Source organism: Nelumbo nucifera, chromosome 3 (assembly GCF_055504915.1).
Source record: "Nelumbo nucifera cultivar China Antique chromosome 3, China Antique-T2T, whole genome shotgun sequence".
Lineage (NCBI taxonomy): Eukaryota > Viridiplantae > Streptophyta > Magnoliopsida > Proteales > Nelumbonaceae > Nelumbo > Nelumbo nucifera.
The window spans coordinates 51,678,288-51,699,888 of record NC_142651.1 but is presented as its reverse complement, the minus strand read 5'-3'; the positions used below and the strand labels follow the sequence as shown (position 1 = coordinate 51,699,888).

Sequence of the window (21,601 nt, the reverse complement as noted above, 5' to 3'; positions counted from 1 at the left end):
TGAGACTCGCGAGCTTAATCGATCTTTCACACACACACACACAATGAAATATAAATTTAAAACCAATCTAAAAATAAAATTATTTTTATGATGGCAAATAAATAATTCAACCTTTTAAGTCAAATGTGTCAACCATTGATATAATAATTAAATGAAAAGATGAAAAAATATAAAACACAAAAATATTATGTAATAATGCAAAATTTTATAAATAATATTTTATATTAATCATATTAAGGAAAAATTAGTGTAATAAATAATAATTGCTTTATTGATGTTGAAAATAAAATATAAGATGTAAAACCAACACCAAAATGAATGGAATGGAACTCTTACCTTCCCGCAGTTGAATGGAAATACTTGAACCCTACAGACAAAAAAAGTGGATAAGCATGTTAGATCTATAATGTACAAACGCAAATCTGTAAAAAACATAGCTTGATACCACCGGAAACAATGGCGTTTAGTCAGCGAACGACCGTGTATTACAACCGACGAGAAAGAGAGTGACAAAGCCAAAAAGGGGAAGAAAATAATCACCAAGGTTTAGGGGTTATAGATTTGGCCTTACCTTGACCGGATATTGCTTGAGACATCGTCGGAGACTCAACCGTTGCTGAGATGTTGAAGTAGTGAGAGAACGACTCTAATCACAGTCGAGACAGCCCGATATTTTTTTCTCAAAGTTTTCTCTTTTCATCGGGGTCGCACCATATCAGTGCGTGGTGCAACCCCGCATCTTAACTTTTGAGAAACTGCATACCGCATTTTTGCATCCCATCGCAACAATCAAATACGTAAAAGTGAGAATGTTATTAGAATATTCTCATTTTCCCATCCCAATCACAACAACCAAATACATCATAATAGACTTCTGAATTTGATTAAAGAAGATTATTTGCGCATCCCCTGTGTTTGTATTCGTCAATGTGATGATTTTGTATTTGCTTGGATTGTCTTGTTTTGTATTAGAGGAAACTTTTCAGGGTTTTCACCTTGCCTCGTTTTGTCATGTTCCTCCGTGAGGGAAATAGATAACTCATGGTCAAACATGGTCTCTCTCTCTCTCATTCCTTCACTTGGATGTAACCAAGGCTTCCTTATGTGTCGAACGAAATTTGGTTTTATACCTAAAAACTTACATCATCGATGGGTCAGATCTATCAGAGGTCAGCCTCAACCCAAACCCAACACAAGATCCGGACCCAACCCGACCCTCTTCCGATGGAATCAGGCCAGGACAGGCTTACTATGTAACCCGACCCACTGACATCCCAAGGTTAGCCCCAGTTTTTTCTGGTCTACAAACCTAAAAGCCAATAGCAATTTTCTTTGTAAGATTAGAACCAATGCAAAGTCAACGTGTTGAAATGGGACCATCTCTAACTGAGACACATCAGTGACTTTGAGTTGAGATGGGCGCTTGTCCTTTTAGTGAAGCCCGAAAGTTCAAACCCGCTTTTTACTATTTGGTACCTACTGTGGACCCATTTGCAGAAGTCCTTATGGGCTTTGTCCAACCCAGCAATCCAAACCTCGGACTTTGTGTTATAACGACAAAAATATAATTCCTTACCTGTTCTGTAACCCAAGACTTGCGTAAAGGTATGTAAGTCGTTGACAACGCAAAAGAGAAGCTGTGAATGTGGTATGAAGAAGGAGATAATTAAAAAAGTTTAAAAAAAAAGTGTAGCGTAGCATACACCCGTGAATCGCTTTATGTGTGAATTCTGTAAGCTCAAAAGTGGTGAGAAAGAAGCCAATCCGTGACAAACTCTGCCTTGAACCAACACAAAGTTAAGGTTGCGTTTAATGACGTAAAATTCCATTGTCAATTTGTATTTGTTTACATTGAAAATATTTTCAGTGTAAATATGGACCGGTGTAAAACTTTATTTCCAGTGTGTATTTTCATACATTTGCTTTCAGTATTATGGTTTATGTCAAAAATTGATATAAATCACTCTATCTGTTGAGTTTTACATAATACATGATGTACTGAAATTTTAAAAAATCGACATTGAATTCCACTGAACCAAAAACAAAGAAAAATATTAAGTTGAAGTCAATGCCAGAGATCCTGTAAATATTTGCTACCTTATATAATCCTACAAGAGCCACAACAGCTGTTATCAGTTATCACTTCATTGTACTAAAAGACATTTCTAAATTGTCCATTTTTTCGATTTGATGACATCTACGGCGTTTACTTTTCAAAAAATGTTAATGGGCTATTTTTTGGCCTCATTTGCAATTGGATTTATGTTTCGTGGGCCAACACTTTACGACTGGAAATTGGACTATCTTGCTAATTAATGAGGGCTGCATATAGCACAGAACATGCACTGTGGTGTGGCTAATGGGTTGGTGGTTGTAATTCAATGGGTTGCCTTCAAGTGGATCATAAATTCTGGTTGGTTGTTTTAATTGAGTTCAGAATGGGACATTTTGGAGTCTGAAAGTAACTCTGACATTTTGGAGTTCAGAATGGGACATTTATGGACCCATTGGCCATGTGGATGGATGGACCTAGTTAAGTCGTCAATTCATTGATAAATAGAGTTGCAACTTGGGCGTGTTCAACCTGAACCTAGACTGACCCAATTCACAATTTCACACGGGTAAGACTTTTGATCCCCGGATGGGGTCTGGACCTAAAATTTTGGTCTTTTTAATTTTCAGGTTAGGTCTAGGTCTGAACCCGGTCTGATCCCGGCCCAACTTTATCTCATTTATATACATGTATATAATTTTTTTTTTCTGCTTTAATGTTAAAAGTGAATATTTAACAAAAGGGGTGAATTTCAACCTAGGTGCAACCTTAATAATTGGGCCTAAAACTTACGTCCAAGGTCAAGTTTGAATTATCCAACCTGAGCCCACCCAATTATATATATGTATATATGCATATATGCATAATTTTTTTTAATAAATCATACATATATTCATACATACATACATACATGTATATCAATTTTTAGTATGAAATGATTGACCAACTCAAACCCAGCCTGAGCCCAAGCCCAACGCAAGTGCATCAAATTTTATTATCACAGGCTGGGCTCAGGTTGGATAATTCAAACTTGACCTTGGACCTAAGTTTTAGGCCCAATTATTAAGGTTGCACCTAGGTTGAAATTCACCCCTTTTGTTAAATATTCACTTTTAACATTAAAGCAGAAAAAAGAAAAAGAAAAGAAAAGACCACCCCATTAACCATATATAACGATTTACTTGAAAGCATGATAAGATTTTATATGATCGTTTAAGTGATGACCTGGTGGGAGAGAATGCTCTTAAGAAGATTAAAATAGCTAAGTCATGAAATAGAAGATAATTGATCCTTAAGTGATGGCCTGGTGGGAGAGAATGCTCTTATGATCCTTAACGCTATGTTTGGTTTGAAGGAAAGAGTAGGGAAAGGAAGGGAAATGTAGAAAAACCAATGCACGATTTGTAAAAATTTCCCTTCCTTTCCCTACTTTTTCCTTCAAAACAAACATAACCTAAGTGATGGCCTGGTGCCAATCGAGTGGTGGCTCAATTGGCATGTAACCGGGTAAGTCCCAGACGAGATGCAGTTTCGAGCCCTGCTACTAACGGCTCTAACAAAAAAAAAAGTGATGGTAGGGTGAGATTAAGGTTTGTTCATTTCTGGCTCAGACCCGCTTCACCCATCCCGGCCCAATGCTGAAGCTTGGCTAGGCATGGTCCGGGTCCGGGCCATGATTATTTCTTAGTACGTAGCAAGTGGAAATAAATAGGTATGGGCCAGACATGGTAGGTCCCAATTTGCGTGTTGACATGTTGAAGATTCCTGTACTCTAGCTAGTGTGCCTTTACTGCCCCTCTACGAAACAACAGAGAAGGGAAGAGGATCTGCTTTCACACGCATATCCTATCATGCACTGAGAACATGCGCCTCACATGCATGTTCTCGATGCATGGTGATTATACCTATGAGGCGCCCATTTGTGAGGAACAGATCCCGTCACTACTTCAGTCCGAGTTAATATCTCCTTCCTTCCAACATAAAAACGCGTACAGCGGTACAGGGAGTGCGGACACAGATCATGTTAGAACGCGTTGGGACGATTTCTTATGTTGAGAGGAGATTCGACCTATTTTATTCCTGATCCTGACAGCCCAATTGTTTTGGATTGCGTCGTTTTCAGACGCGTTTTCGTTTTACCATGTTTCAATCCATTCTTAATCAATCAACCCAACACTGGACCATTTGGTGGGGTTGTGATAATCACAGTCACAGTCATAGGCAGATGATGTTTTTGTCTTAGATTTTAGAGTTGCATCCGTTACAAGTTAAAATCTAACAAGCGGATTGGATCGTTGTTAGAGGTGAGCCTATTTTTTAAATCGAACCGATATCATGGATTTTGGGAAAACCGTAAATCAAAATTAAACCAAAGCCAATCAATTAATCTATTGAGAAATATTAAAAATACATATAATATATTATATTATATATTATAAATATATATCTACATATAATCTATATATATATGAAAAACATATATACCAGCCGGTTTGATTAATCGTCAATTTTTTATATTGATTAACCAAAACCAAATCAATACCTTCAGTTTGTCAAAAATAGAAAATCAAACTAAATCAACTGGTTTGGTTAACCAGAATTTTTGTTTCGGGTTCATTGATTCAATTTGACTTTTTGATTTTTCAGTTTTTTAATCTCCCCTAATTGTTATAAGTCAGAGAGACTACCAACTGAGACACATGTGACTGTGCAATATATAGATTTCAATCACTGATAATTACAACTTAAATGAAGCAAATATTTAGGTGAAATTCAATTCCAAGTCTCCACTGTAATCAGTACCAGTGAGACCTTACCAACAAGTTAATTTGCAGCTTGCATTTTGGATTGGATTGAGTTCATATTTTTCAACCCTAACCCTAATCCTAACTCGAACTTCAATTTCAGGAATCGGGTTTAAACAACTGGTCTAAGTTATACCCCTAAATTTAATACAAATTGAAATATCAAATTATTTAGGAATCATACCTATTATTCATATTTTGTGAGGCTTCATCTCTCCAGCTAAATCAATCCATTAATTTCAAGGAACCAGGCATGGGTGGTCAACGATCAACATCGTTTTTTTGTACCGATTACCCCCCAACCCCTAGTGGCAGTGTAATTCAATTCCAAGTCTCCACTGGAACAAACCTGCAACAATACCAACTGAGCCCCATCAGTTGATAATCAACATCTAATTGGAAATTTGGAAAACCTCTTGAACATTCAGGAATACAACCGATTTCAACTTGGAACGACCCCTTCTCTTTCATTGCCTCAGGAATACAAATTGAAATTCTCAGCCAGCCATTCAAAATCTCAAACTCGGTACCAACAAAGCAAGCAAAATTGTTTTTAAATCATTAATTATATGTTTTTCACAGACTCCTTACAACAATATCACTCACTGTGTACGTATCTATACTTTAAACCATGGTTCTAACACTTTGTTCTGAATTGTCACCCTTTATCAAAAGAATGAGATTGTCCAAAGTCACATCAGTGAGTGAAATCAATGAGTTCCTAAAGTTGAAAGCCTGCTTCCGCAACAGTAAGCGAAGACTTGGGCAAAACCATCCAAAAGTCTTTGGCTCCACAAATGGAAAACCGTGAGGCGATGGGAATAACAGAGGAGAAGCAATCAAAAGTAATTGGTTGAACGTATCAGTCATAAACATTTTCTATGTGAATTCTCTTTTACTCAAAAAATATGTAAGCACAGTCCAATCCCTTGACAGTCGTACATTACACCTTTGGCAACTCAGAAACCATCAGTCCAAGTCAATCTGAAAGATGTTGGAAACTCTTGTGTCACGTTTCCACCCTTAACCCTTTGGCTGTGTTTGGTTTGGTAGTAAATAAGTGAGAAGCAGAAAGTTCAGGGAAAGTTCTTATGGAATCTTGTGACAGAGGAATAGGGAAAGTTCTTTTTTTTCTGGGTTTTATGGGTGTTAAGCCCATTTCCTGTGGGTCATCTTAAATTGGACCATTTCTTGGGCCATCTTTATCTCTGTACCTAGTACACCATGGGCTGAGGCGCTGAGTTCGAGTAGGAGAGTGGCTGGACTAGTTAACATGCATGACTCCAGTGTTCTTACTTCCTAGCTTGCCATGCAGCAAATACGTTTAGAGGCAAAAAGAAGGATTCAAGTTATCGAATGGAATCCTTAAATTGATGAGAACAAGGATGTACATTACCATATTGATTGATTTAGTGGGTCTAGAACGGACTGTAGACTGTGGAGTTTGGAATTGGGGTGCAACTTGGGCGGGCCAACCAAAGCCTGGACCAACTCAGTAGTGATACATATATGCATACATGTATATTCATGCATACATAGACACACACACGCACACCCATATACATATACATACATGCTTATTTGCAAAAAACAAAAATCCTATTCAAAGGCTTAAATTAGTGATACTAAATAGGTTATACTTCTTAGAACATTAGGCCCAACAACTAACAAGGCCACTTAAGCCCAATTAACAAACCAAAGCCTAACCCAAGTATGTCAATTTTAAGTTCGCGCTGGATCTAGATTTGAATTTGGAAAGATCAGGCTTGACTTCGGGCTCAATCCAATCATGGGCCTAAACCCAATTTTTAGGATTGGGCCTGGTTTGACCTTAAACCCATCCCTACCCGCCCGACTTGCACTTGCACCCATAGGAATTGTCTCCTCAGTGCATGCTTTGGCCTTCTATGGGGATGGGCATAAAAGCCCATAGTCTCTGTGAACCCACATCGCTATCCCTGAAATCGACAATCAACTCAACCGACGTTCAAAACCCATTTACGGATTAGGATGGCAAAGAATCAGATTAAACACATGTATGTACACAGACCGACGTATGTAGCAACAGAACAAGAGCAGTTGATTAGGCTTTGATGGAAAGAATTTGATCATGGAAATATTGAATTCAGTAGCCCAAATCTTTCGAGAGCCACGTAGAAGCGTGCAAGGCACAGCAAAAACTGCAAAGTCAACCACTTACGAGATTTGTAAGCATCGCCACTTTCATCGGGAGAGTGCAGTAATCGTTGAATTTGTTGCTGATGGTAGACGAACGAACACGTCTATAAGATTTCTGGTGGAATGAAATGATTTCATATTGGCTTTTCATTGCCTTTAAGAACACAGATCCATCATCTAAAACTAAAACCGAAACGGAACCATTTAAAAGAGGTGGTGGTTTCAGGATTCCTGTACCAAGTGCCTAACTTTCATATTTCAATATAACTGGAGTCTGAGACTGAAAGTTCCATTTTAGACGAGGACACCGAGAGTTCTCCATCACCGCACAGGCACAGGTGTTCCCTCTAAAACCGACTACGGATCACCCTGCCAACAAAATATGTTCCAACAGCCTTCAAACAACATTTGACACCACATATCTTTGGTGGGCCCCAATTTTATAGAGAGATACGCGGTGTCAGATCAAGATAGTAGGTAGGGTGTTTTGCTGTCAGGTGATCCAAAGTCCTAAAACCAAGCCGTCACCTGCCGATTCATGACATCTGCTGTAACGACGGCCCAAGAAGTAATGCTGGTGGGTGGGGGATTGGCGAGGAAGTAGGGATGAAATGCCAAGACGTCAAGATGCATTCAAGGGCATTTTACAATTTTGACAACCAGCCCACTTTCAAGAAATGTTGATCAAATGGAAGGTCATGGTCATATTATAGAAGTTTTAACCTTTAACCTTGTTAACCTTTTTTTTTCATTTTAATTTGTTGCTTAAGCATGATGCTTTTGCTCCAGAAGGGACCCATTGACATTTTGTTGCCCAGTGCAATTTGGGGTTCTAAAGATATTCAGTGGGTTTACTAGAATACATTAGTTCGACCTGCATTTCTTTCATGGATTGATTCTCCACAGAAACCCTATTAACAATGTGCTTGAGGCAGCCCCTCCTACAGGTTTCCATCATATGGTTTATTGGTCCCCTCCAGTAAGGGCCGTAAGGCTCAGTGTGGGAAGAGTGTAAATAGAAAATGTTCAGTGCAAGAGATGATGAACCTTATATTTGCACTCTTTTAGGCTTAGTTTGAAAGGAGTACAAAACCTTATATTTTGTATGTATTTGTACTGTACATATTAGTATTTATAGTCCTTCCAAACTGAGCCTTAAGGAAATATATCAGTTAACGATATTCCCAATGAAGCACAAGTGCCCATGATGCTGCACTCGGCACTGGCAGTAATAAGTACACGTTCGACACAAAAACAAGGTCTAATCCTGCAACATCAGCTTATTCTGATTGTAGTAGACACGGCTTTGAGAAGATTCTGAGTCATAAATGAAGTGTTTTAATGGAAAAAACTTTTGGTTCTCACTTCTTTTGCCATCGGGGGCCTGAGAGTATTTAGGTGTTAAAAAAGGCATCCTGCAATGGTCCAAAGCAGAGACAAGTAACACTAAATAAGTTCACAAGCTAATCATTGGTAGCACCAGTAGAAGATAATAGTGCACAAGGAGGGGATCAAGGGCAACATTATGCTAAGGGGAAAAATTGGTTTTGCATCTTTCAGAGATTAAAGTACTCCCCTCTATACCCTTTCCCTGCATTGGACAGGAGTGAACATTCATTCTTTGATTAGCATTGCAGTAACCTCTGGCATCTCCTTCATGTATACCAACTTCTCACACTTTAGCACCAAGGAATGACTGCAAAAGAACATCTATGTTACAAAGAGAGCCTGCCAGTAAAATATATCACATTTCCCATCAAATATGGGGTAAAAGTAAAAATTAACAATACTTTTAAATGACAAGTCAGGGTCCCCCTGTTATATGACAGCAATCCAAAGAATTAGGTGACGAATCACTTAAAGGATTTTTTTTTAACAAAAAAGTTAACAGTGAGACCCATCCACCCATTTTTGCTGTTTACATTCACTTTTCAGATAGCTTTGAAAAGGAAATAACTACCATTTAAAAAGAGAGCTATTCAAATAAAGGGTCACGACTATGGTACTGGAAGACATGATAATGGAAAAACTTATAACCAATCAACTGGTATTATAATAGTAATAAATCAAGAGGTACTCACCAAAATTCATGGGAGGGTTTTGAATTTGATGGTCAAAGTTCTTTCAGTATCTTACCTTCCTGGCATCATAGATTTAGCTTCGAATAAAAAAAAAAATCTTGCTGTGTCCCACCCACTTTCTAAGGTAAACTGATAGGTTATTTTAGATTTTCTTAAGAAAATTTCAGCATTTTCTCACAATCTATCACTCTTTTTGGACAACCAAATACATGCAGGTCTTGTTTTCACAAGTACTTCTAAGTACTTATTTTAACAACCACTTAAGGCTGTTTGGTAACCCACTTTTCAAATCACTTATTTGTTTTTAAGCACTTATTGGGGTGAGAATGTTTGGTAAGCTACTTTCCCCATAAGTGCTTACATTGACACAAATGACAATTTTAGCCCTTACTTCACTCATACATCATAATAATAATAATAACTAATTATAATAGGGGAAGATGACAGAGAGCAAGTCTCCAAGCTGACGCAACCCAATGATCCAATTGGGTTTCTTCAGATTATCAATGACCGGCTGAAGCAACCCAATGATCCAATTCTCAATACCAGATCTGTACACCTTCCACAGTTTTCCGAGAACCATGTTCACCCATTTCACACTCTTTTCTTTGTAAATCCTTCTCGAGGAACAAAGAAAAGCTTGTAAGCACCTGTGGTCAAATACCAGTCCGAGCATCAAGGCTCTTGTTTATTTCTCTTCCTTGATGTCCACAGCTTATCAAAGACAACCCCAACAAAGAAAAAAGAAGACAAAAAGACCCACCACATTCCTACTGATTGGAGGAGAGGGAATGGGGTGGATTACTCCTAGATGAGTCGTGAGTTTATCAACCATAGGATCTTCCTGGAAGCTAGTAAAACTCGACGCCATTTGAATATGCTCCGGAGCAAGTTCTCCATGGTCTAATTCATCTGCAAATCGCTTAGCAACCAAGACTTTTGCGCCCCGCCTTGCTGAATTGCAAAACTCAATACTCAGATTCGGATTTCGACCATCGGTTGAAGGAAGCATACATGCTCTACAAATCCATCTTCTTCGAGAAACCTTACTGGAGACAATTCCAAGAAATATTTTTTTCCCACAGCACCCAATTAACCGGGAATTCCTTACATTTCCACCTCCACTCCTAACCCCAATTCTATCAATCTTACGAGGATAAACGGAAGGTGAAACCCAAACAAGACGCGAGACAACCCAGCTCGCAAAAGCAAATTGCAAGATCATTTAAACCTTTGAAACTCAGAGACCCAAATCTAGAAGGGGGCTCTGCAATTCATACGAAGTAAACAGGTAAACATGAATCCAAAGCCAGATCGACTGGCAAGGGAGGGGAGGAAGGAAGATGACGAAGTTGAAGCCGTGATGCATCAGATTGGGGAGTGGGGACAAGTCAGGGAAGAAGATGATGAACAATGATTTTTGGGCGCAGGGGTATTTTAGGCATTATAGAAATTTATCAGGGACTGGTTCGTCCTATTTTTTTGGAGAAGTACTTCTTCAAAAAGTTTAAAAAAAGCCAACTTGAAGTCACTTTTTCAAAGAAGTACTTTAAAAAAAGTACTTCACTTTTTTACCAAACACCCATAAGTACTTAAAAACCACTTAATGTGTGGTCCCATGTCTTAAAAGAAGTACTTGTTTTACTTCTTTTAAGTGTTCTCAAACAGGACCGCAGTCATGTTCATTTCAAAAAAGAGTTTGGCTACAATGCTGGAAAGACATCATGCTGGAAAAACTTATAGCCAATGAACCAGCATATAAAACTGGTAGCCAATCTGGAAGGTTCTTGTCAAAATTCACGGGGGGTTCGATTGGTCAAAGGCTCAAAGACCTCCCAGTATTATGCCTTTAAGAACAGATTAACTGTCTTAACAGAATTAACTATCTTACCAGTGGAAATGACGTTAAATAGAACAGATTGGAGAAACAAGATTCATGTAGTCAACCCCATAAGTTGGGATAAGGCATGGGTGAGTTGATGATGTCGATCATCATCATCATAAATTTGAAAAGGAATCTAAAGAACACAGTAATAGCATATCTAATTGTGACACACATGCAGAACAATATGTCAAAATGCATTAAAATTCAATTGTTGTTTACACCAGTTTTAGATTTCTGATTGAAAAAAAAAAAAATGAAGCTACTGAAGAGGCTTGTCCAGAGAACCATGTAACCAAATTTGGCTCTCTGAATACTTTTTACCAAACATTGCTTAGAGGCTTTCAATGTCAGCCCCAAACGGGCACATGGTTGTTTGAACCAACATGTTACATTCACAACACATGAAATTCAATTTTTTTTTTTTGATAGATAAATGAAATTCAAAATTTTGATCATAATATGAAATTTTTCCAAGAAAATCTCTAAATTTTAAATTACATAGAATAAACAACTATGCAGTATGACCACAACAGATGCATCTCACGATTCTCACCAGGGAATTTATGCAATGGGCCACACCATGCATGTTCCATTTAGTAGGATGTAAATTGTGGTACACCACCTAAGCAGTCCTATGGAAACAACAAAGAAAATGGAAAGGCCCTTTCCAAGATTTCAAAGAGGGGGGGGCAAAACAAAATGTTAAAGAAATATGCATTTGTTCAACCCCTTTATTAGCCATATTCTACAGATAATCGTTATACAATGAATTGAAAGTGTATATAGTTTATTCCATCATTTTGTATAGTTCTATCCTAGATTCAAACTCCACAATTTTTAAGTGTTTATGTTGAAGCTGAAGTTAAAAACATTCATTTCAAAACATGTTTTTCATATTAGGTGGTGATTGGGGGCCAAATGTTCCGCCACCTTGTTACCTGCCAAGGTTCAGAAACATCTGTATTTGAAAGTATAGAACTCACATTGTTTTTTTTCTCAGTTCTTTAAATACAGAATTCTATGACAAATGTGGATATGTTTAGATTTGGATCTAGCCTTCCTATGAAAACACATTATAATAGCAACAGGATCAATCCAGTTTGTATCCTTTTGAAAGTAAACCTGTAATGTGTACTAGACTACAAACTAAGGTAAAACCACATCTAGCTGCTTTTTCTCCCATGGTTCTGGTTGTATTTTTTTTATATATATCTGAACATAATGGTTTATGAAATTTAATAGACAGCATGTGGACCAGTCTAGCACAATATGACAAGTACAGAAAAAGCAATGTTTTTTAATAAATTATAATCTGAGTATTCCTAGACAGTGAATCTTATCTGAAATGCATGAAGTACCAAAAATGGATAGACCTGCTGAATTGCCCAATCATAATATGCATCCTACGTGTGACCATTCCATCATTCGCCTATATTCATATAGCATTTAGACTTGGATGTCAACAGAATCAGGCTCAGTATGGAACTGACTCAACCCAACCTGACTCAAAATCACTCTGACCCAAACCAGACCTAACCCAACCAATGAAATAGGATTCCCAAATCCAGCCCACCCCATCCCGTGAACATTACCCCAGTTCTTAGTGAAGGCTATATTTACAATGTTTTCAATACCACTATATCAACAGGTCGGTGTCAATCTGACCCCAATCAGAAACCCGGTTAAGATTGGCACAAAGCCACAAACCTGATCCAATAGGGTTAGTCAATGCAGGTTTACCATTAAACCTGGTCCACTGACATCTGTTTCAAAATAAACCATTTTTACACACAAATTGTTCAAAAATATAGGTTTTAATTCCTTTTTTGAAAATGATAATATTTTTTAAAGCAGGGTATGGGGGTATAGTACTGAAAGAGCAGTTTTGTATAGTCCCTGTATACATGATGCCTCTTTTGATAATTAATATAGTTATACTTCACCTTCTCTCAAAAAAATGTCAGTTCTTCCACATATTACAGTTGACATAGGTTAACATAGGCTATAGGACAACTGTGTTTTAACACTGGGAGATATACATACCACATGCATGTAAATGTGTGTAGATGCATATGCATGTGTGTTTAAGTTTGCATAACTATCAAAATATATGTATGCATGTGTTTATAATCTAAGTATATGTAAGGAGTTAATATATCCAGGCATAGTTGTCAAGGCGACTAGGCGAGTTGGTTTTTAGATATGCAGCTGGTTTTTTTTTTCCATATAAACTTGTATTGTGCAGCGGAATTGCAAATGCAGGTTCCAAAAATTTTAAGTGTCTAATTTACAAATATCAGTTGCATGCGATTATCTAGTAGGAAAGTACTGATGCCACATGAATTATTATCTATTTCCGAAGAAGTATATTTCCTCCAGCATAACTGTAACACAAGCACAGAATTAGCACCTATACTGCATATTCTCCACATTAGTTTCCACCAACCAAATTAGGTTAACAATATATAATTCAAATTGGTAAGAATTTACTTACATTATCTAAAAGAAAGGCTAATAATTTCAAGACATTGTAAAGGATATTGATGAATGATGATGGAATTAAAAGACACATTCAGAATCCCTTGTGTGCACTCATGTCATTTTGTACTGGAATACCTTTCAAGTTTCAACCTATTCAACATTGAACAGTCTCAATAGAAATTTTGGCCCATATTGCATCTCAAAAATGAATACATGATTCAATTTATAAAATTATGACCAGAGGCATGTCTTTTTTTCCCTTTCAAAGGTGAGACAATACAATCAACTATCAAATGAACAGAAAAACTTAACAGATGCAAGAAATTGCCTCAGTATTTATCTTTAGTCTCATTAACAAAGAAGATTTCTGGGTGACCTCAGCTGGTACTTTGGCTTCAAGAGGGGTATTAAGGATATTGAAACACCTGAGGCTCTATGCTTCAGAATGTTCTTGAAGGGGTTATTCTAAATTGTTCCCATCAAGATCGCTAAATTTGGGTGGCCTACCACTCGATTTTTCTTCACACACCTCCTTCCATACCCTTTTACCGTATCCTGACACATTGCAGCCATTCCCAGAGAAATAAATTTTGAGTTGGCCGGTGCCTCCTAAAATTAAGGTTTTTGTTGGGAGATTTTCCATTTGATAATGAACACTTGTGATAATTTGGAGAAGACATAATTGGTGTCTCTTCTCAGGCCCTCTTTATTTGGCAAGTGGTGAGACTGTTTTTCATTTATTAATCTCCTGTGAATTTTCCTCCAGCATTTGGGTTAGGTTCGGTTCTCTTTTGGGATTCAGGTGATCTCCAAATAATGTGGCAGGACTTTTCAGCTCATCCTTGTTGCTTAGGAGGGGTAAGATATTGTGGAAGTGTACTAGGATGCTATACTGAGGATTCTATGGAAGAAGAGGAATGGGAGCATTTTCAAAGGAAAGACAAGAACCAAATAGAACTATAGGAAATTACGCAACCAAGGTGATCCACTGGATCAAAACTATAGAGTATAGACCAATTTGCTCCATTTTCCATGGATGACATTATGACAGTATGGGTCTTTAGTTTATGGTTGCTAGAAAAAGCAGTCAAGCTTGTTGGACTTCAGCAGGGGGTCTCCAGTTAAAACTGAATTTTGATGGGTGTAGCATCAGAAACCAGGGACCTTCAGGTGGGGCATTAGAGATGAGAAGGGACCATTAATAAAAGCTTGTAGCCATGTACAAATGTCAAGCACCCAATTTAAGGAGTGCTGACCCCACATAGAAATCCACAGTTCCAATGCAGCCCAAAACAGTTCTTTCCTAGATATCCCTTGTTTGGCTAAAATGTCAACCAAACAATTAGCTGATCTTATAATCCATCTAACGTTTACACCAACTCCCTTGTTAGATACCTGATTTCCCTCATGGGTTGTCTGTGGGTCCAGATTCCTAAGTAATCTGCTTCCATCCATCCAATCACCAATCCAGTGTCCCCCTCCATTTCAATCTGTTGGAAGTCCAATTGTTTAGCCAATCTCAAGCCTTAAAGGAGGCCCATCACCTCTTAGCAAGTCTCCCATCCTATTAACCCTGAGTATAAAGCAAAGATTCTTCCTCCTCCATCCCTTAAAGATCCCCCTACATCCGATGGTCTCCCGGATTATCAAGTGAAGTCCCATCAAAATTCAGTTTAATCCTTTGATGTGCAGATGGGGCCCAACTATCCTGGCAGAAGCTTAGGCGTCAAAAACTTAATAGTCAAGGACTGAAAAGTGGTGCTGGGATGGTTAAAACTAAAAGGGTGATAATCCACGTATTTGGCAGCACAAATTTGTGACAAGGGAGATAAAACAGTTGATGGGAGAGTCAGAAGCTACTGTTACTTGGCTAAAGGAAATCGCTTAGCTGACACATTGGCTAAGCAGGGGTTCAGAGGAAGCATCTATTTTGGGCTCAAATGTAATGCAAAAGTAAAGCAAATAGAAGAAAGGAAGGGGGCATTGAACAGACCGTGTTTAGAGATACAGTGGCATTTTATAAATATTACGTTCTTCCTGTTTTATAATAAAACTTTCAGTTACTGGTCAAACTAGGAAAAAAAACAGTTTCAAAAACCAAACTTGACACTGGACCTATGGATAGTCTTTCACTGCTATCTGGTTAGAATTGCCCAAAATTGTAAACAAAAAATGGTCATTTTTCAAAAAAAAAAAACTACTAGAAAATAGGATAATTATATAAAATTAAATGTCAAAGTCAAATATTTTTATATGAAATAGGGATTATCCAAGAGTTGACCAGGGATTACTTGAAGATGTCCCTAATCATTCTGGAAACTAATTGACAGTGCATGCTTTGCTTCAACTCCAAAACAAGTTAACACACTCAAAAACAAAGAAAGTTCAATCATCATATCAATATCAAAAGGTAATACACATCATGTTTCCCATCCATGAATAATAAAGTCATAAAAAGTTTAGAAACTCCAAAATATGTCAAAAATAATAAATAGGAACCAAGAAATTAAAAGCAAGAAGAAAGGAAGAATAATTCCTCATTGCAGTGCTTTAACAATCGAATTTCCATGGCATTGAGGAATACACCTCTAACATAATGTCAATTGTATTTTGAACCTCTAAGGTTGTGCACCAAGGTGTTTTCCTTGAGCTTTGCTTAAGGCACAAGTCCTAATACCTCTTTTAAAACACTTTGAAAATTTTAGAAATTGTCTTCACTGAAGGTTCAGAAAAAGATAATATACTAATACTTCAGAAAAAGAAAATTTGCAAGAATCTCTAGTATAAGGTTGCAAACAATTGAATATACCTTACAAGGAATACAGTCATATTCTCAAGATTGCTAAAATAACATTACAATATGTGCAATAATATATCACAAGTAAATCTACAGATACACTAAATATGCAGAACTACTACAGTCTACATTAAGACCTATTTTACAAATGGAATGAAGATTCTCTTCTGTCATTATGATTTATGAGAAGTCATTTTACGAACAAGATGAACGTGATAGTATGTTATGTGCAATTAATTCAAACACAAATTCTGACCATAAAGCATTTAGGTCTTGTCATATCATTGTAGAAATTATCGATTCTTATAGGGAATTGTGTGGCAGAATGTTCTCAATTGACAATAAACTTTCTGAAGATCAACAATTATATGATTTACTTCATAAATGATCAAAAGTTTAAAGATTATCAAGGCATACCAGCCAATGATTTTAAGCTCATCACATGCACCAGTAAAACCTAAGAGCATCATAACTCTGTTATTGCCTCAAAACTTCACCAGCCTAGATGGTCATGTCAATTGGTATTATTAAAATTACTGGTCAAATAGATCCCCTAGGTTTGAGGAGGTTTAGGTCACAGATAAAAGACAGATCCTCCTGAGCTCCAACTATTCCCATCATGTCCATCGCATACAATATTTCACTTCTTTGGAGTAACAAAAGTTGAATTTACCTTGACTCCTGCCGGAGTACCAGGCTTAGATGTAGTTGTGCTCCCAAAGTTGAACCTTGCTTTCTTTTCTGCAGGCTTTAGTATTTGGAAAGAGCACATTAGTGTCTCATCCACACTCATCATGGCACCTGAATTATCAAATTCCCCACAGTAATTAGGTGCTGAAAAAATTGTTACAAGTTGCCTGTTAGCAAAGAACTCATATCCATCTTCCACAACCTGACACCATCAAAGCACTAATTAGTTGAAAAGTTATAATTGCTTTGATTCTAAAAGATGACTCATAACTAAAATGGTAATGTAAACCTGGTGAGCACGACAAACTAGATCCAGATCATGCTTTTCAAGAAACTCCGAAACCTTATCAGCACCAAAGGTATATGAAACTCCTCTATCATTCATCCCCCATCCTTGAATATCCTTACTGGGGTCAGACCATAGAAGATCGCAGAGTAACCCAGTGTCTGGGACATCTGTTGGCCGTTGTAAATTTCGTATTTGATCCAAATTATGAAGGTCTGGAGAAAGTCCTCCATGCATGCAGAGAATCTTCTCATCAATTAAAGCAGCAACAGGTAGGCAGTTAAAACAGTCTGTGAACACTCTCCACAGTTTGACATTAAATCTTCGCTTACATTCATCATAAAATCCATATATGCGATTTATGGAAGCACATTCATGATTACCCCTCAGGAGAAAAAAGTTTTCTGGATATTTTATTTTATATGCAAGGAGAAGGCATATTGTCTCCAGGCTTTGTTTTCCCCGGTCAACATAATCCCCCAAGAACAAGTAATTGGCTTGAGGAGGTAATCCACCATACTCAAAAAGCCTTAGAAGATCAGAATATTGTCCGTGAATGTCACCTGAGCATAACAGAAAGATGTCAAGGAAAAAATATACAGCATTTCCTTTTTCTTACAAATAGTTACATTACATAGTTAATCTACAGAAAGTGAACATATATGTGTTTTTGTAAGTAACAACAATAGATTGCTTGCAAAAGAACATATGTTGTGGTTTAAGTAAATTGGGTCTAACCAGAGCCAACCCAAGCCCAAAACCAAGTGCAGAAGAGTGAACACTGGCCCAACTGATCCAAGCACAACGTAGGGTGCTCAAATAGACCTTCAGTTTGAGGCATTTGTTGCTTAATCCTGGCTTGGCTTGGGCTGTTTAACTTACCAAATTAAATTTTTAAGTTTTAGGGTGAACAATGAGAAAAGAACCACAACTCCTATTTTTCCCCTGAACCATCAGCAAGGTCTGATCTGAAAGATTTTTCTTTTGTAATAAATTTTTTATTTAAATAGAAAAGGCACTAGAGCATTCCAAATTCCAAATTGAAGTAGTCAAGTACTCAATTTGACATTTGGATTAATGCAACACAAGTAACAGTAATGGAGCAGCTAAAATACTATGAACCACCTGGATCACTTCAGAGAAAAATCAAAAAGAAAACTTAAGATTTTGATTTTAGAAGTACAGGAATGGGAGGGGATTTCAAGTTCTTTTTTGGGTGGGGGAAGCCATTTTCATTATCACATGTCATTGTCTCCATTGCCATGCAGTCTCCACCATCACAGATCACACTACAACCAAAAAAAACTTGAAATGCCCTCATCACCATGCAATCTCCACCATCACACTACAACCCAAAGTCCGCCTTATCTGAGATTAGTTGCTTCACTGCATTGACTAATTTCACTCTATCCTTTAAGGTCCTCCTCTCAATATTGTTGAGTTATTGCCCAACATTGATACTTCTTTGAGGGAGAACAGCCTCCTATGGAGAAGAAGAAGAAGAAGAGGGTTCAACTCTGCCTTCATTCGATATTCACTGTTCCTTTATACAAGGTCTGACAAATCATACCTAACTTGCTGATATGTATAACTACTTGCTTAAGGCAGACCTTAATGTCATAGTTTTCTTATGTAAACGTTCTTGATAGGTGCTCTCAGCCGCATGGGTCCTCCTCAAGATCCAATGGGCTTGCTGCTATCATGGGCCCAGCTTACTGGATTACGCCCTGTCACTAGTCGTGGGCCTCCATTTCTAACAACTCCCCCACCCTAGAGACTGACCTTATCGTCAAGGTCAAGATGATGATACTTTGTGAAGAGCTCATATGGCTCCCACATGGCATCATCAGGCGGGAGACCAAACTAGACCACCAAGGCTTCCTGGATTATTTTCTTCCCTAATTTACCATAGCAAAAGTTAACAATCTTCATTGGCTCTATGATGAGCCCACCATCTTCTGAGTAACTTGGTAAAGCAGTGGTGGAAGGAGTGTTGGGCCCTATGTGTTTCTTGAGTAGTGAGACATGGAATAATAGGTGGAGCTTGGAGCCTACTGTTAGATCCTAATGGTAGGCCACTGTCCCAATCTTCTCTAAGATCTCGTATGGGTCATAGAACCTGGGAGCCAACTTATGCCATCTTCTTCAAACTATTGTCTGCTACCTATAGGGCTGCAGCTTGAGATAGACCAGTTCACCTACTTGGAAGTTAACAGGCAATGTAACTTTCATGTATTCTTGGGCCTCTAAGAGGTTGGCCTTGAGGGTTCACAACACTTCATCTCATGCTAACAGTTGTTCTTCTATAAAGGTGATTGAAGTAGATCCCTTCTCATAGGGGTGAATAACAGGGGATTCTTGACCATACAGAGCGTTGACTGCCGCCATACCCATTGCCAATCGGTAAGAAGTGTTGTACCAAGATTCTGCCCAAGGAAATCAACAGACCCATTGTCGTGGCTGCTCTCCAGCGAAGCAATGCAAATAGGCCTCATAAATCTATTCACCACCTCGGTTTGTCCATCAAATTAAGGGTAATAGCTGGTGGAGTGCTACATTTTAGTCCCCCAAAGGCAAAAGCACTATTGCTAGAAGTTACTCATAGATGGTAGGTCTCTATTTTGTCAAGTACCATGAAGCTTAGCTACATCCCTTATAGGGGTGCAACTTGAGTTGACCCAAGTTAACATTTTACACTGCTTCAGCCTCAAGCTTTGTGCCAATCCCATTCAAATATCAACAAAAGTCCAACTCCATCCCAAGCCTACCCAAGTTGCACACCTAGTTCCTGATAAACATTTCCACCACCTAGGCTACAATTAAGGATGAGGAAGAGTTAAGAAATGCCCAAACTTTGTGAGCCAATCAACAACAACCATGATAACAGTCTTCCCTATAGAGGATAGTAAACTAGAAATGAAGTCCATCGATATCTACTCCAAGACCTGGCCTAGTATCAACAACGGCTGAACCGCTGAAGTAAACTGGCTGGCATTATTGCTTCATACTTCTGCTACATATGGAACAATTGGCCACAAAATCATGGATGCCATCTTCATTCCCATCCAATAGTGATTTGAAGACAGCCAATTAAGTCCATAATACACCTAAGTGTCCCCCATGGCTGAACTGTGAAAGAGCTCTAAAAGTTGAAGGATGTAGATAGATGAGTTGAGAACCACTAGACATCCCTTTACAGAGAAGAAGAGTGAGAGAGCCCAATATATTGTACCCAAGAGCTGACGCCGGGTTCGTAAGCCAACTAGTTCAGATTTGCACCAGGTCTAGATCCTTCTAGGCCTCCTTTCTAATGCTGTCTGATAAAAGGGTATATGCGCTGGATTACCAATACATGGGCCAGGTTAGGATAAGATGCCTACAGCCTTGTTAATTGGGCTGGGTTTATATTCAATGAGGTAATCATCACCCAACAACTTTAAAAATCCATTTTTGTTGCTCCTCCATGTGGGACTGCTATTCTAACAAAATCCTTTAAGCTTCTCTAATATGTTTTGATTATGAACTAACGGTGTAGTAAGTAGTGCCACCATTTTTGAACTTATATAACCACCGCCATGAGCTCTTTGACATAAGTAGATTGTGTTTGGGCTTGGGCTAATAAGGCCCGACTGAAAAGACAATTGGTTGGCTTTCTTGCATAAGGGCAATCCCCAACCCAGTCCCTGAAGCATCACATTCCAATACAAACATTTTGTTGAAGTCCGGTAGGGCCATGGCTGGAAGTGATGATACCGCCTTCTTAAGCTCTTCAAATGCTTGACGAGCCTGACAAGTCCACCCAAATGAATCTTTCTTCAAAAGCCTGGTAAGCAAGGCCACCAATAGTTCATAGTGGTGAATAAACCTCCTGGCTCCTATAATATGCAGTTAGGCCCAAAAAGCCCCTCAACCTCTTAATGAATCTAGGTTGAGGCAATTCTAGCATGTAGGTTATCTTCAAAGGATCACCCATTACTCTTCCACCAGCAACAATATGGCTCAAATAGTACACTAGAGTCCAACCAAAAGTGAACTTAGAAAGTTTGGCATATAATTGTTGTTGCCCCAATGTGTGTTGAAGGTGAGAACCGCAATCTTTGCTATATGTCAGAATATCATCAAAGAATGCCGATATAAATTGCCTCAAGTAGGGACAAAAGTTGTCATTCATGATAGCTTGGAATGTGGTGTCGAGAGATATATTGTATTTGGTTGTATTTGAGCTTTTGGAGGTTACAAGGGGTATATTTGTAGTGCTGATAAGTTTTGGGGACTTGTATGTATCTATGAGAGGAAGAGGGGCCTATGTGAAATTCTGGTATAATTTGGCATTTTGCTTATTTAAG

The 21,601-nt window shown here is 38.1% G+C and overlaps 1 protein-coding gene across 1 annotated transcript in view; it reads right to left on the bottom strand.

Annotated features, from left to right (window-relative positions):
* Positions 1-8,371: 8,371 nt before the first annotated feature.
* The window catches only part of LOC104600861 (serine/threonine-protein phosphatase PP1-like), a 39,229-nt gene continuing 25,999 nt past the window's right edge, over positions 8,372-21,601 (bottom strand). Inside the window, exons 2-4 of the mRNA XM_010264004.3 lie at positions 17,259-17,818; positions 16,953-17,171; positions 8,372-8,731 (exon numbers count right to left, since the gene is read on the bottom strand). Of these exons, the coding sequence (XP_010262306.1) occupies positions 8,708-8,731; positions 16,953-17,171; positions 17,259-17,818 (803 nt within the window). The 3' untranslated portion in view covers positions 8,372-8,707. The remainder of the gene's footprint in view (positions 8,732-16,952; positions 17,172-17,258; positions 17,819-21,601) is intronic.